Source organism: Psammomys obesus, unplaced genomic scaffold (assembly GCF_907164565.1).
Source record: "Psammomys obesus unplaced genomic scaffold, mPsaObe1.curated_primary_1811, whole genome shotgun sequence".
Lineage (NCBI taxonomy): Eukaryota > Metazoa > Chordata > Mammalia > Rodentia > Muridae > Psammomys > Psammomys obesus.
In genome coordinates, this window is record NW_026596046.1 from 31,548,703 (window position 1) to 31,563,290 (window position 14,588).

Below are 14,588 nucleotides of genomic sequence, written 5' to 3' on the forward strand. Positions count from 1 at the left end.
CTAGAGGATGCAGACCCGTGAAAGGAAGACAGGCATTAAGGATGATGCCTGAGTGGAGCAAACACAGCAGTCAGAAATGGTATCATTCCATGGGCCTGAGAGCCTCCACAGCTACGCCGGCACACTGAGAGACCCCCCTGGGTGCTATTCAGAGCACTTCCCACATAGAACCCCTAACCCTTCCAACTCTCCCACAGATAGTTATGTCTGAGGTCCCCAGACCACTCCAGACATGCTGTTTTGCAAATAGGGCTCATGATATTCTGCCATGCACATAGCTCTGAGTTCACTGAAGCGAAAGGATCTGAAGCAAAATCAGTAAGGAAAAGGGTGTGGGGTGAAGTCAGGGACTTCAAACAGGCCCAGGGTTCCAGAGGCTTTGCCTAGTGGAGTCTCCCGGAATAGGCACACCCTGCTCCCCCAGCAAAAGCTGTGACACACACGAAAGGCTGCCAGGCAGGAGGCACAGCAGGGACCCGGTCCCCAAGCTTGTAAGAGGGCAGCCTCTGACTGGAACACGCTGAAGTTATGGCCTCCCCGAAGAAACCTGTGTATGCGGCATTGAGTTGAACGTGCAGTTTGTGCACAGTGGAGCAGTCACCTATATCAGTTCACACAGGAAACCCTCCAGAGGCCATGTTCCCAAATGCCAACTGGAGGCCTTAGCAACAGCCTTTCATAGCAGTCAGGACTTCATTTTAGCACTTTAAAAAAAAAAAGGATTTATTTATTTATTATTTATACAATATTTTGCCTACATGAATGCCTACACGCCAGAAGAGGGCACCAGATCTCAGTATAGATGGTTGTGAGCCACCCCGTGGGTGCTGGGAATTGAAGTCAGGACCTTTGGAAGATCAGCCAGTGCTCGTAACCTCTGAGCCATCTCTCCAGCCCCATCCTAACTCTTTTCTCTATGAATAAGTGCTCTTATTAGTGTATATGCATAGCACACACACACCCACACATCACAAACACACACGCTCATACCACACACATACCATACACACATATCAACACATACAACACACACAGAAGCACACACACCACACCCCTTCTCCCCCAACACATGCACAGAATACACAGGCCCTGCACACACACACACACCATTTCCCGTTTAGAGAGGAAGATCTCGGTTATGAAAACGTTAGATCCCACAGCCAGCACGTGGGAAGGCTGGAACACCCGAGGTATCTTGTTCCAAAGTGCTTGTGTCTAGCCACTGTCCAAAGCCCCCTTCCTGATCACTGTAAGTGTCTCCTTGGGCCAGGTGCCATAGCACATGCACTCAGAAGACTTAAGGCAGGAGGATGCTGAGTGTGAGGCCACAGTGAAATGCTGTCTCACAAATAAGTAAAAACTGGTGTGGCTTCTGAAGGCACCCATTGGCAGGGGTGTCAGGAGAGAGAAAACTCAGCTCTAGAGACACTGGACAGAGGCGCAGAGCCAGCCGGAGGAAGAACGTGAGTAAGACAGTAAATAGTGGGGTGAAGTGGGTGGATCAGGGGTCTCCTGAGAATGAAGAAAGAAGTGAGCAGCAGAAGGGATCATTGAAAAAGAGGCCACACATCCTGCAGCCATGAGGAGGTTAGTGAGTCGATGTCCGTGGCGTTTAAGTCGTGGCATTCTGAGACGAGCCTTTCAGAGGAACAGTGTGGTCTGGAAGACAGGGGTTTTCATTGTTGTTTCTTCTCTTCATCCGTGCGTCTGCACAGCAGGTGCACAGCTGGCTCCTCGTGAGCTTGACTGCGCCACTGACACCACACTACACGCTGAGGCGTGTAGGGGTGACCTTTACCATCCTACACCACTTGGTGGGTATGATGGTCAGATATGGTGATGGCTGTCCCAGGGCTCTGTGGACAGAAACACAGTCCAGCCCAGTGACTCATGAAAGCAGACTGGCTGTTAGGTGGGGCCATCGGAAGACCCACTTCTCTCAAAGTTCTGGGGACTTCCCTTCCCAAAGCCACTTGCTTTCCCCTCCTGCCCTGGCTGATACCAGTGGGCCTGGAAAGCCCTGCTTCTGGCTGCTCAGGGACTCATCTATGTGTAAAGGGGACCAAATCCCTCTCCACTCCTAGAACAGCACAGCCCTCAAGAACATCTGCTTTGAACCCCATTCCTACCATTTTCTTTCCATATGACCCTGAGGAATCTAGCCTCGAGTCTAGATCTGTCACCCACCCACCCACAAGAAGAGCAGACCTAACCAAGCATCCATACCTGAGCTGCCAGCAGGGGTGAGCAGGGAGCCACGCAGGACTGTGATCCCCACATGGGCTCTACAGCTTGTGTTCCTGTGGCAAATTCTAGAAACCTTCTGTTTCTCAGAGAAACATCTAAAGTGTTGGAGGAGGTGGGTAGAAAATTAGGGATCCTTGAGCTGGGAGTTGGGACACTCGTGACTCAGTTAATGCTCTACCACCAGTGGTATCTACCACTGATACCACTTGGGATCACAAGTCTTCCTGGACCTCAGCTTCCTCATCAGCCACTCAGAGCCAAATAATTTGATCTAGAACTAAAGTTTGAAAAGTGTAGAGTAAGGTTATTTCACCACAGCAACAGTTGGAGTCACCATCACTTTCAGCAAGTGCTGTGTCCGGTTTTCACTCCCTCACCCCCAGTTCCTAAGTGACCTAAATGATGATTGCCCCCGAGTTGTCATGTAGCTTGAGAAATCCTTCACTCTGCTCCTTTGCCTGTCCCCTTATCCTCCGGCTCTGTGCTTTTATGGGACGATTGTCAGCTCTCTCCCTTTTTTAAACATGTTTCTTTTTAAATTGTAAAAGTTAAAATAGGGCTGGAGAGACAGCTCAATCAGTCAGCCACTTACTTTCCAAGCACGGAGACATGGGTGTGATCCCCAGAACCCGAATAAAAATTCAAGGTGTGATAGCACATGCTATAATCCCTCTGCTGGGGAAACAGAGACAGATGGCTCCCTTAGGGCTTCCTGGCCAGCCTACCCTAATTAGCAAGCTCCAGGCCACTGAGAGACCCTGTCTCAAAGAGAAAAAAAAAAAATGAATGATGCCTAAGGATCAGCACCCAAGGTTACTCTCTAACTTTCACATGCCCAGCACACAGGAACACGTACACAGACACACGGATTTAAAATTAAAAACCACGTGACCTGGGCACTTGAAATATCCTGCCATTATCATGTTGATCCTGTTTCTTGGCCCTTTTGAAAACATGCCTGTTTGTTTATTTTTGGTGATTCTGAGGGCCAAGCTTGACTCTCTGAAACAGGCTGCTTCCAGACTCCCAAGTGTTCCCAGAAACAGAGTGAATAGCCAGCATCAGTGCGGGAAGGCAGCAGAGCTGCTTTCAGGTCCTTCGCGCCAACACTGTGGGGCCCCTGCACGGAGGATCATGTAGGATGAAGAGAGACCAAAATCCTCCCTAAAACAAGAGAATAGAGGAGATAATAAACCCTCCGCCTGCTGCTGTCTCTAGGCACTGACTGCATGTCTACCATATGTCGGGCAGGCCTCCTCCTGCCCCGAACCCAGCAGCACTCAGCTCAGCTCTGTTTAGTGACTGCATGTATGTACCAGGCAATCTTCCCTCTGGGCACGTAGCAATAAGCCAGATGTAGGGCACTTGCCTCGTAGAACTGGAATTACATGAGGAAGAAACATGCTATGCAGACAAGCAACTCATTGCTCCCTGAGTTTATGTTTTTCTCACATGGCTTGACATAGTAAATTGTGTGTGTGTGTGTGTGTGTGTGTGTGTGTGTGTGTGTGTGTGTACTAAAGCAGTGCAAAGGGTCAGTGAGTGGCTGGGGATAAAGATGGGGAGCTGCTGTGGGCCCGTGAGAAAGTCATAGCTCTTGAAGGAGGTTTGATCTATGAGAATATTGATAGGAAGACGATTCAGGCTTAGCTTGTTTGAGAGAAGCAAGGAAGTAGGTGTGGCTTTAGCAGGAGCATCACTTTAGAGGAGCAATCCAAACCAGACCTTCTAAGTTCCTGTGGGCCTGGTAAGGACTGGAGAGGGCTAAGAGTAGACAAGGATCCACATTTTCCCCTTTGATAGATTCTCAGGGTGATTATCTGTCAAGGGCAGTTGGATGATGCGCTGGGGCCTGAATTCAGAGTCTGCCCTGTCTCTTAGGCTTCTAGTCAACAGTGCACCTAGAGAAAATAATGAAGCTCCTCAAAGGATTCCCAAGCCCTGCACACCTTCTAGGCACTGTGGGAGCCTCACAGCCAAAAATCCAGCTAGTGGCAGGCCCAGCCTCTATGTTCTGGCTCTCCACAGGGCAAGGCCACTCATACCTCATTATCTGCGTTCCAGATACAAAACAGTGTCGCTGTGTCCTCCAATGCCACGGGGGTGTTGGGACCTCCAGAGGGTGCTTACCATTCTTTCTTTGGTTTGAGGAGGTGGCAGGCGGAGGCCAGGCTATGTAGAGTGCACAGGGTTGTAAAGCAGAGGACCGAAGCTCTGGGCCCTAACACACACAGTTCCCGGACAACCTCTGCCGCCTGATCACCATGTGATACAATCTCAGAAAAGTTGCTTCTCTGAGCTCTGCCCCACCAGCCTGCAAGGGGAGATGACAGAGCTGGCTTGATGGGAGTGGGGCTGGGGAGTCAGTCACAGAGCTCCTCAGACCATGTGTGATGGCTACCGGATAGGGCAACAGTTGCATTTAGCATCATCCCAGGTGACCCCACAGCAACCATAGTGTTATGATCCCTCGTGCCTAGGAAGAATGGTTAAGAACAGTTATGATTCGTGCCCAAGGTCACACATCAGGAAGGTGACATAAAAAGGCCTTGCATCTGAGTATTTTGTGCTAAGGCCTGGTAAGAGGCAGACAGGTTCCTTGGCAGGACTGGAGCCTAGAGCTGGCTTGCTGCCATCTTTTCTCCCTCTAGTATGTCTTATTGTGAGGCAGCAACAGTCCTGAAACTAACCAGAAGTAGAATCCAGAACACTTGAGGGTGAATGGCATCACCTAGAAGGTGACAGTTGAGACCCAGGAGGGCAAGGGTGGCCGTCTTCATTCTGGGGTATAGTCAGGTGACTGCATAAACACTGCAACATCATCATGGGCAAAGAGCCCTTCCTTACCTCTTCAGGGGATTATCTTCCTTACTAATCAGGTACCACACGGCTGAGACTCCAACCAGGGTCCATATCAGCAGGACTGAAGAAAAACACAGGTTCTTTGGCCCTATCTCAATACACCAATTGAGTCACTGGGAGCTCTGCTGGGAACAACTCACCAGAATGTCCTCCGTCTTTAGAAGACCATGTGGCCATAAGTGCTTGATGCTCTTGTGTCTTCAGAGAAGCTGACTAGGTGTTTCTAGATGTTGCTTTAGCTGAGGCAGAGTGAGTCAAGTAGAGGAGAACACTGGGTTTTGGATCCAGATAAACAAAATCAAATTCTTGCTTTGAGCCTTGCTTTCTAGTGACCTTGGCCAGTGCCACTATAACCCCATTCCCTGGTCTCCTTATTGTACTGGGATCACCCTGACTTCCTTGCATAGCATCTGTTTTGAAGATTTGAGAAAATAAATATAATGTGCCTAGCCCACTGCGGGCACCTGCCAGTCCTCCTCAGCGAGAACTGTAGTTGAGTGTACACAGCTTCCGGCCATGCGGGTTTGTATGGAGAGTGCTCCTTCTGGAGGCTGTGTGCCAGGTGGATCCCTCACACATGTGGCTTTGCACACCGACCTATTGCCTGGAACCTTTGTCCCTGCTGGCCTCATGCACAGCCGCACCCAGCAGCCTCTCTCATTTGTTTCTATACTCTCCCCTTCATCGATGCATGACTCATTGCTTCATTCATGTCTCCATGTGTGCGTAGAAACCTAGGCAAGCAGCCATTCCTAGGGACATTGCAGGACAACCTCATTGAGATGGACATTCTCAGCGCCTCCCGCCATGATGGGGCTTACAGTGACGGGTAGGTGGTACCCCTCATGCTCCCCTGTGTGTGCTCTCCCTGTCGCTCCTGCACTTGCATGTGGACCCCTGAGACCTTTCCCTGGGAACTCCTAGGGGAAGTGATGCCATGTTGCATGCACATCCCCAAGTCCACGTTCAGTCTGCAAGTTTGTCCTTGGAGTAGCCTGTGCCCCACCCCAGCATATTAACAGCAGTCTTGTTAATATGCAGCTCTCAGCATCTCATCGGCTGCCTTCGCCATTCTGGAAACCATTTCACCGTGTAGAACTTTTTACACGACACAGGCCCTGTGTCTTATGTATTCTGACCTTGAGTGTATACTCTGTGGTCCAAATGTCTTCGAACCCAGGAGGGGTAGGTTTGTTCTAAGATCCAGGGCTATGTGATACAAGTCATGCAGCCTACCCAAGCCTTGCACAAGTCCTCCCAAGGCCATGGTTTAGGCCGCATTGGGCAGAATCTTTCAACACCTCCTTTGGCCACAACCATGAGCTTGGACCATACTCTGCTGCCTTCAAGACTGCAGTTAGGCTACAGGATGGAATTGCCAGTCTGTTCTCCATACAGCTTTTACATGGGTTCTACAGACAGCAGCAGGGGTCCTAAGGCTGTGAGGGCATTGTTACCAGCCAGCCATGGTAACAATGGGCAAAGCTTAGTGGTGAGTTCTTGGCTCTTCTACCGCAGCAAAACCCCATTTACAAAGAATGGCTTCCAATGCCTTACCAAGGTGCACTGGGATGCAGGTATTAAAACAACAGGAAAAAAATAAGTGCCACTGGCCTCCAGGAGATGTTCGGGACTTTAGACACTCCCTAAGCTACTGTAATGACTTTAGAAAACAGAATTTATTTTCCAAGATTCATCCCCTAACCCCAGCTCTACTGTTCCCAGGCAAAGGACCTCAGGGCAACCTCTGTGGAGTGAGTAGTGTCTTCTGCCTTGGGTGGGTATTTCTGTAGGTAACACTGTCCTATTAGTGCTCTGTGGAAGCGTGTCTTCTTGTACCCTGTTTGTGGTCTGGTCCGTGACGTTTCCTGACCCTGTCATCTTCCCCGTGATGATTCTTTTTCTCTCTCTCTTCCTCTAGGCTCCTCTGCATGCTCCTCCTTCTACACCTCTATCCTGCAGGTTGGCCTGGGTGCCTGGTTAGCTGACAGATCCTGACACCTTCCCGCCTTTCTCCATCCACAGGCACTTCCTCTTCAAGCCCGGAGGCACCTCCCCGCTCTTCTGCACCACATCCCCAGGGTACCCCCTAACGTCTAGCACCGTGTACTCGCCCCCACCCCGGCCCCTGCCCCGCAGCACCTTCTCCCGACCAGCCTTTAACCTCAAGAAGCCTTCTAAGTACTGCAACTGGAAGTGCGCAGCCCTGAGCGCCATCGTCATCTCGGCTACGCTGGTCATCCTGCTCGCATACTTTGTGGGTAAGCATGTCCTCCTCCCCTGCAGCTCCCCATGGCTCCCATTTGGCCCAGGGGGGCATCAACCAAGCGATCTGGGGCCACCAGAGGCACTGTACCAGCACCATGGTCATAGTACACAGGTTGTACCAAGAAGCCTTGCACTGGTCTCGTCTGTGCCCCACACCACAGGGGCAACTCTCGAAGGCCCTCCACTCTCTCCTCTCTGCTTGGGATGGGAAGGAATGTTATCATCTGCCCTATGTGTGTCAGATCCCTAGCATCGTGGCATGAGTCATGAAGGACTTTGAACTGATGCTCTTTGACGTGACTGTCATAGATTAGAATCACTGGATATGAAATAACAACTTAGAAGGACTCTTGGTCCACGTGACTAGGTGAGAAGGAGGTAGAGAACCCTGCGGGTGAAAGGAAACTACTAGGGAAGCTCCAGGTGAGAGTTGGGCAGGGTGGTTGTGGAAACTGCCAGAAACATCCGTGACTGTGAACCCATGGTCAGAACCCAAGGAAATCCTGCCTGAGAAGCAACAGGCCCCAGTGAGTGGAGAGCAGGCTGAGGGAGAAGCAGAGGCCCAGAGCCACACTGCCGGGAATTTTCTACCTAACCACAGGGTATGTAAGATAAAGTCCTCAGTCCTGTGACTGGTGGCCATGGTCCTGCAGGATGGTTTCTACTTGGCATTCTTTGGACACTTCACTAGCAAAATCTGATTTTCGACTTCTGATTCTTCTCTTTGGTCCTCTCCTGGAAAAGAGATTAGTCTAAGGAGATGTGGGCTCAGTAAGGATTCTGCAACCTCTATGAAAGTAAGAGAAGGCATCCAAAGAGGGTTTGGCTTTGCTCTCGGTGCATTTTCCAAGGCTGAACGTGGGTCATGCTAGCCTGAGAAGGCCTTGAACCCATGTTAAGGAGTTCAGAGAGAGAGAGAGTGCTGGAAGCAAATGAGATGGTCTTCAGGATAAGCCAGAAAGCAGAAAGAGGACTGACCAAAGGAAGACAGAGTAGAAGAACTCTCTAGAAAGCTGTCACCATGGATGCGAAGGGGGCCTGACTTGAGAGGCATTACCATGCCATCATGAGGAATGATTAATAGAACATGTGCCATATAGGCTGGACTATGGCAATCATACCCAAGGAAGACCAAAGAGGCAAGGCTAGGCATTCCCCTGGTCATTTGGATAGACTTAGCAAAGGCTAGGGGAGAGCCTCAGCATCAGGCAGTCCTAGACTTCACTCCCAGCTCTTTCACATGGCAACCGTTGACCCTCCGACAGCTTACTGATTTCCCAGAAGGACACCCGTGAGGCTGGAGTTAGGCAATGAACGCACTGCGAGTGTGGGGACCAAATACCCCTTTCTTCAGGGCTGGGCATGGCAACCTTAGTACCTCATCTCTTCCAGCTGATGAGGGCTAGAATGATCATGTGAGCATCTTGCTTGGCCATAATTACAGGCTGTGATGACTAACTTGTAAGGAACTATCAATTATTAAAAATCAAATTAATTGTTTCAGCCAAACACAAATATCCTTAACAAAGACTCTTTTCCAGCAGACCAACTGATCTAATCAACAGGCAAAAAGCACAGATATTTAATTAGATTTTTGATGAAAAATTGTGTTTAATTTCAAGTATAATCAATTATTAATTACTGTAATGAGTGAGTCTTACTGGGTTTACTAATTAACTCATTTAAAAATTATGAATAACCTTTTCATTTGTAATTATTTTCTACAGCCTATCAAATTCCAGATAAGAATTGCATCACCTTGCCAGCAGAGGGGGAGACAGACTCAGAGGGCTGGAAAGAATGTTGCTTCTCCTAATATCTGCCCAGGGCAGCCATATCCGGGTGGTGATCCTGACAGATCTATTTGACATTCAGCCTCTTAGTTGGGAACTGTGCTGAAAAATGAGCAGCCAGTGACCTTTAAGTTTCCACATACTTACTGGTATTTTCATGGGAAAATAGAGAAATTGGAGTTAACGCTCCACAGAAACTTGCCTTTAGGTCCTCTCCTCTTATTTCCCCAACAAGCCTTCCTTGACTAGGGTCCCCCCCGACCCCCAGCGAGGACTTTCTCACGGCCACGTGATGTCTTCAAATGGGGAAATGCAGCTCTTTTTCAACTCCCATTCGGACAGGCAACCACGCGGATATGCCCTCACCCCACTGGACTGCTCGTGTTACGGTTTTCAGATCCTCACCGGTCTCCATCTCACCTTTGCTTTTCTAGAGAAATGCGCTTGCAGAACGACACGGAGGGATATGCAGGCGATGCTGTGCCATCATGTAAACAATGCTTTATTCTCGGAGAGTTTTGACCATTCTTAGAACATTTTCAGTAAAGCAAAAATATGTGTAGTGTAGAAAAAAATGACAGTGGTCACAGTCTGTCATTCACAAGATCAACTTGCTTTTGGTTTCTGAGCTTTGCAAGTGCCCCTTTTTCGCCCGGACACCTCACTTGTACTTTTCTATTGGAATCTCCTGAGTCCAGTTAGTTAGGATGCCCTTTGGAGATGAGGACCCAGGGACCCTCCAAGCTTAAGTGACTCACTTACTGTCACATGATGCTAAACTTTAGGAATGTGACTCACCCACACACAGGCATTCTGGTTTTGAAAACATACCATTACTCTTTGCAACTCAGTCTGTCCCCTTAGGCTGTAGCTCTCCAAGCTTGATATTTTGTGGTTTTGAAAAAAATATATATATTTTAAATGTAGCCATAGCATGGGGCCAAATCCAGGACCCTCTCTATCCTCACAATGATTCTGTGGAATCAGTATTATTTCCTCATGTAGAATCTAAGGCTCAGAGAAAGTGACTTTCCAGGATCCTACAGACAGTAAGTGACCTAGCCGCCATTCAGCCAGGACTTGGGATCTCCAAGAGTGTGCCTCTCGACATGGTGCTGGAGGTCCTGCACTTTAGTGTGTGCTGCTGAGCTGAAAGACCCCACTCCAGGCCCCACCTCTGACCTTTAGTCACCGGGGAAGCTTAAATACTCTTTTCAAACCCTCAGAACCTCAGCTTCCCATTCCTGTCTTGTTTTCATAGTGGGTGGGGCTGCCACGATTGGCCCATTTGCAGACGTGACAAATCGCCCTCAAAAGCCTGGCTTCTGATATTAGGCATCCGACTTTAAGAACTCAGCTCCGCTACCTCCAAGCTTTGCAACCTTAGTTTTCATGTCTGTAAAATGGGAGCACAAGCAGTTATACCACAGAGTTGTCATGAAATTCGAGGAAGAAAGTTTATGCCGAGTACTTACCATGCCCCCCCCCCCACGCATGCACGCACTTTTACACACACATACACATCTGGCACAGAGTGAACACACCTGGTAGAAGTTGCATACTGGTATTACTTGTGTCACAGTCACAAGGCAGAGTATCTCCATCTTCATCTTTTGATGGAAGACCTGGTCTGATCTTGTCTAGTGTAGCCTGCCAGCCTCCCAGCCTGCATTAGTCACTAAAGCAGCCGAGAAAGCAAACAGGGAGCTTGTCAGAGCACATTTGTAGGGATGTCTGGCTGTTCCAGGAGAGCAGCCACAAAAGGAACCATCATCTAAAATGCCCCTCGTGTCTTTTCTTTAAGTAGGACAAAAGTTGATTTTGCTTCGCTGACAGTTAGCTGCATCCACATGAAGCTGACAGCTTCCCTTGCTTCTGAACAGCTGGGTAAAAGGCAGTAGATGAGCTGTAGATTACGATCTTGAGGATGCTTCAAGCACCTGTCCGGCCAGAAAGCCTGTGGAATGGGGATGGGGAAAGGCTTTCCATTTAAATGAAGGACCCAGAGCACCACTGGATGTTGGCTCTTCCGCACCAAGTCCAGGCCCATCCTAAAAGGTGGGGGTGAGTTCACTGCAATGTCCCTAAAGAAGCATAAGCCAGTGAGTCTTGTTTCTACTTCTGCATAGCAGAAGGAATGCCAGAGGCCCTGCAGTCAGGCTAAGGGACACACTGGTCAAGGAGGCATCCGTTGCTGGTGGCCTTGGAAGGCTGTCATGACTGCTCCTTGAACTTCAGTTATCTCAGCCTGGGGTCTGATGGCTGTAGATGACCCCATCTAGCCCCTTCCAGTGCACAGCTCCCTGACTGCAGGAACTGTACCAGAAAAAACAGAGCGTGTGGTGTCACAAACGTGAGCTGTAGCGGCCTCTGGGTGGGACATTCCTGCATGCTCAGAAGCGGTGACTGATATTTGTATTAATTGGGTCATATTTTCACCTCTCTCAGAGACTGAGTGTGGGCTGCAAAAACTAAACAAACTCTGCACAAAGCGGTGGTAGTTGAGTGTGTAAGCGAGGATGTGGCCCAGCTTAGCTGCTGTTCTTCAAGAGGCCACTTTGAGAGGGCTTTGCTTCACAGGGCATTACTGCAGAGCTAGGTCTGGTGGAGCCTGAGTCATTCCATTCTGGAGGCCATCTGGAAAGTGTTGGTTGAGGTGCACTTGGGCAATTAGTGAGGTTTCCCGAGAATGTGGGCTCCCTAATGATCACTGACACCGAATGTGGGCTCCCTAATGATCACTGACACCTCACCCATTTATTAGTCACTTTTCTCTTTGCAGTGATAGAAGACTTGACAAAAAGCAATTAAGGAAGAAAGGGTTGATTTGGGGATTATAATATAAGAAGGGGTACAGTCCATCACAGCACAGAAGGCATAATGGCAAAAACATGAGGCAGATGGTTACATTTTTTTTTTAACATGGTCAGAAAGCAGACAGTGAGCAGGAAGTAAGATCGGGCTATGAATCCTTCAGCCCCACCCCCAAGGACCCACTTGCTTCTGCAAAGCTCTAACTCTTAAAGGTCCATAACCTTCTAAGGCAGTGCCACCAGCTTGGGAGCAAGCGTTCAAAATGTCTATGGGAGACACTTCCCTTTCAAGCTGCAGCACATCATGAGCTGGCAGCAACGAGGGTCAGTAGTCATCTCATGCCAGGAGGGCTGCGGTGCACACATCCCACGGCCGACTATCTTGCCCAGAGCCCAGAACAAGATAGCTGTGCTCACAAACGCTTTATTGAATTAAGGACCTCACGTAAGGTTCTTGTCTGCTGTCGGTAGTCTACATAGAAAATATGGGCCAAGGCATGGTGAAATGTCTGTTTCACCTCCTAGGACTCACGTACAAATGAGAAGAACAGGGACATTAGCTATGGGAGTTAGGGTGACTGGAGCCCCTTTTTCCCTTATCCACATCTGGCCCCTTCATACAGCATCAGCTCTCAAATATCATTTGTTTTGTGAGCACAGGCCTGCTACAGTTGGAGCCTGGGTGTTATTAGTGAGCAGCTAGGCTCATTTTTTTCTCCTTTCTCTTCAACCTCACATCAGGCATTTTGGACAAAAGCCATGAGTTTAGCTTTATAGCCCAAAGACTGGGAGGAAGAATTCATAGAACCTGATCTTTCATGAGGAGGAAGGAGTGATGAAGATACAGGATCCTGCTTTAATGCCTTTCTCTCTAGGATTGATTCCTCTCAGGGCTCTGCAGAAATTGCTAACAGCAAGACAATTGCACTCTTTACAGCTGACCTCAGACAAATGTCTCCCAGCTCGCCAAAAGGAAGGCCTAGAGACTGGCAGAGCAAGCAGACTCACTCTGTGCAGTTCCAGAGGACAGCGTCAGGCATGGGATGTGAAGAAAGTGGGAGGGGCTTAGGAGCTGGTCCATGAGGACTAGAATTTGGATTCCCGACAGCCACAGGAAAATCCTGGCATCACTTCACAGTCTCCCATAGCCCTAGGCCTGGGGGGAGGAGGAGACAGAACGGTCACTGAAGCTTGCTGGCCACCCGCCTAACTCCATGTTTGGTTAGAGACTCAGTCTCCAAGAAGTAAGGTGGACGGTGCTAGAACATGACATCCAGCGTCCTCTGTTGGCCTCTGGCCACATGCACAGGCATCTAGAATGATAGGAGGGGCATGTACCCAGACTTCATAGCCCATGACCTTGTCTGGGTCACCCCTCCACGGATACTACCCCTGCCATCTAGGCAAGGCCTTGTCTTATCAGCCTCTCACTTTCTTCTTCATAATGCAGAAATACAAATGAACAAACAAGAAGCTGGCTGAAATTATGACTCACTCAACATGTTTCAGCTCAGCATGAGAGAAAGTTTTGCAGTCTGCAGAGCTCCCCCACAATAGAACAGTTTGGGAGTGATCTTCCTGGCAGTAGAATTACCAAGCAGTAGGTTGTTCTATTTTCTTGTTTATTTGTATGTTTGATTGTTCATTTGTTTCTCGCTTGAGAATAATGTAGTAAAAGGCAAGCGCCGTGTATCAAGGAGTGAAGTACCAATCGTACCAGAGTGTTGTTACTCCCCCAGGCATGGCAGGGTGAGGGAAGGAGTATTTACCAAAGACTGGAGACTCCAGTCCAGGATGCTTCTTGGGAGCTGTGGTCTTCAACAGCGGGACGATGGTGATGGAGGCAGGGAACATATGTGTCAGTCTCGCTCTCTTTTCTTCCTCCTGTCTCTTGTTGATGGAACCAAATCAGCAGCCAGAGCCCCCGACACAGAGGAGCCTCATAGGGCATACAACAGGTGGAAGGGAATTATAGGGCAGATGGATGGAATCAGCCTCTGCTTTTTAGGATCCTTTCCCATAGCAACGTCCAGGGCTCTGACTGTAACTTCAAGACCAAACACCAACACCGAGATACCACTGTCCCTCAGGAATGTCTTCCTCATCCTCACACACACTCAGCCGCAAGGCCCCTGCCCTTGCTTCTCAAATCAGTTATCACAATATGATGGACACATAGATCACTTTTATGCCACCTTGTGAGTTCTGACAGGAAACCTGTCACCGGCCATGTGAGCCAAGCACAGAATACTTCTCTCCTTCCGGAAAGCCTTTTCTGTTTTTATGATCCCTTTCCTCAATTTCAGGCTCTGGAAACCTCACAGTTTTCCTTCTCAGTCCAGGTACTCTTTTTTGAAAAGTGGTAATATGCACATTTATTTACTCTCTCAAAAATCGACAATTACCTAAAATAATGCCCCCAAATCTTAGTGTTTAAGTGTTGAGAAAATGTTAAGATATGCTTTAGTATTTCATGTTCCTGAAGCAGAAATATCTTATCTATGTACCTCTGGTGTAGTTCCTCTGGCACCATCTGTCTGTCTGTCTGTCTTGCTGTTGTTTGGTTTGGTTTGGTTTGGTTTGGTTTGGTTTGGTTTGGTTTGGT

At 48.9% G+C, this 14,588-nt stretch overlaps 1 protein-coding gene across 2 annotated transcripts in view; it reads left to right on the forward strand.

Moving 5' to 3' along the window:
- The window catches only part of Tenm4 (teneurin transmembrane protein 4), a 697,438-nt gene that overhangs the window by 484,534 nt on the left and 198,316 nt on the right, over nt 1-14,588 (forward strand). For both annotated transcript variants that reach the window (XM_055623346.1, XM_055623347.1), the window contains exons 9-10: nt 5,840-5,938; nt 7,135-7,370. In XM_055623346.1, the coding sequence (XP_055479321.1) occupies nt 5,840-5,938; nt 7,135-7,370 (335 nt within the window). The remainder of the gene's footprint in view (nt 1-5,839; nt 5,939-7,134; nt 7,371-14,588) is intronic.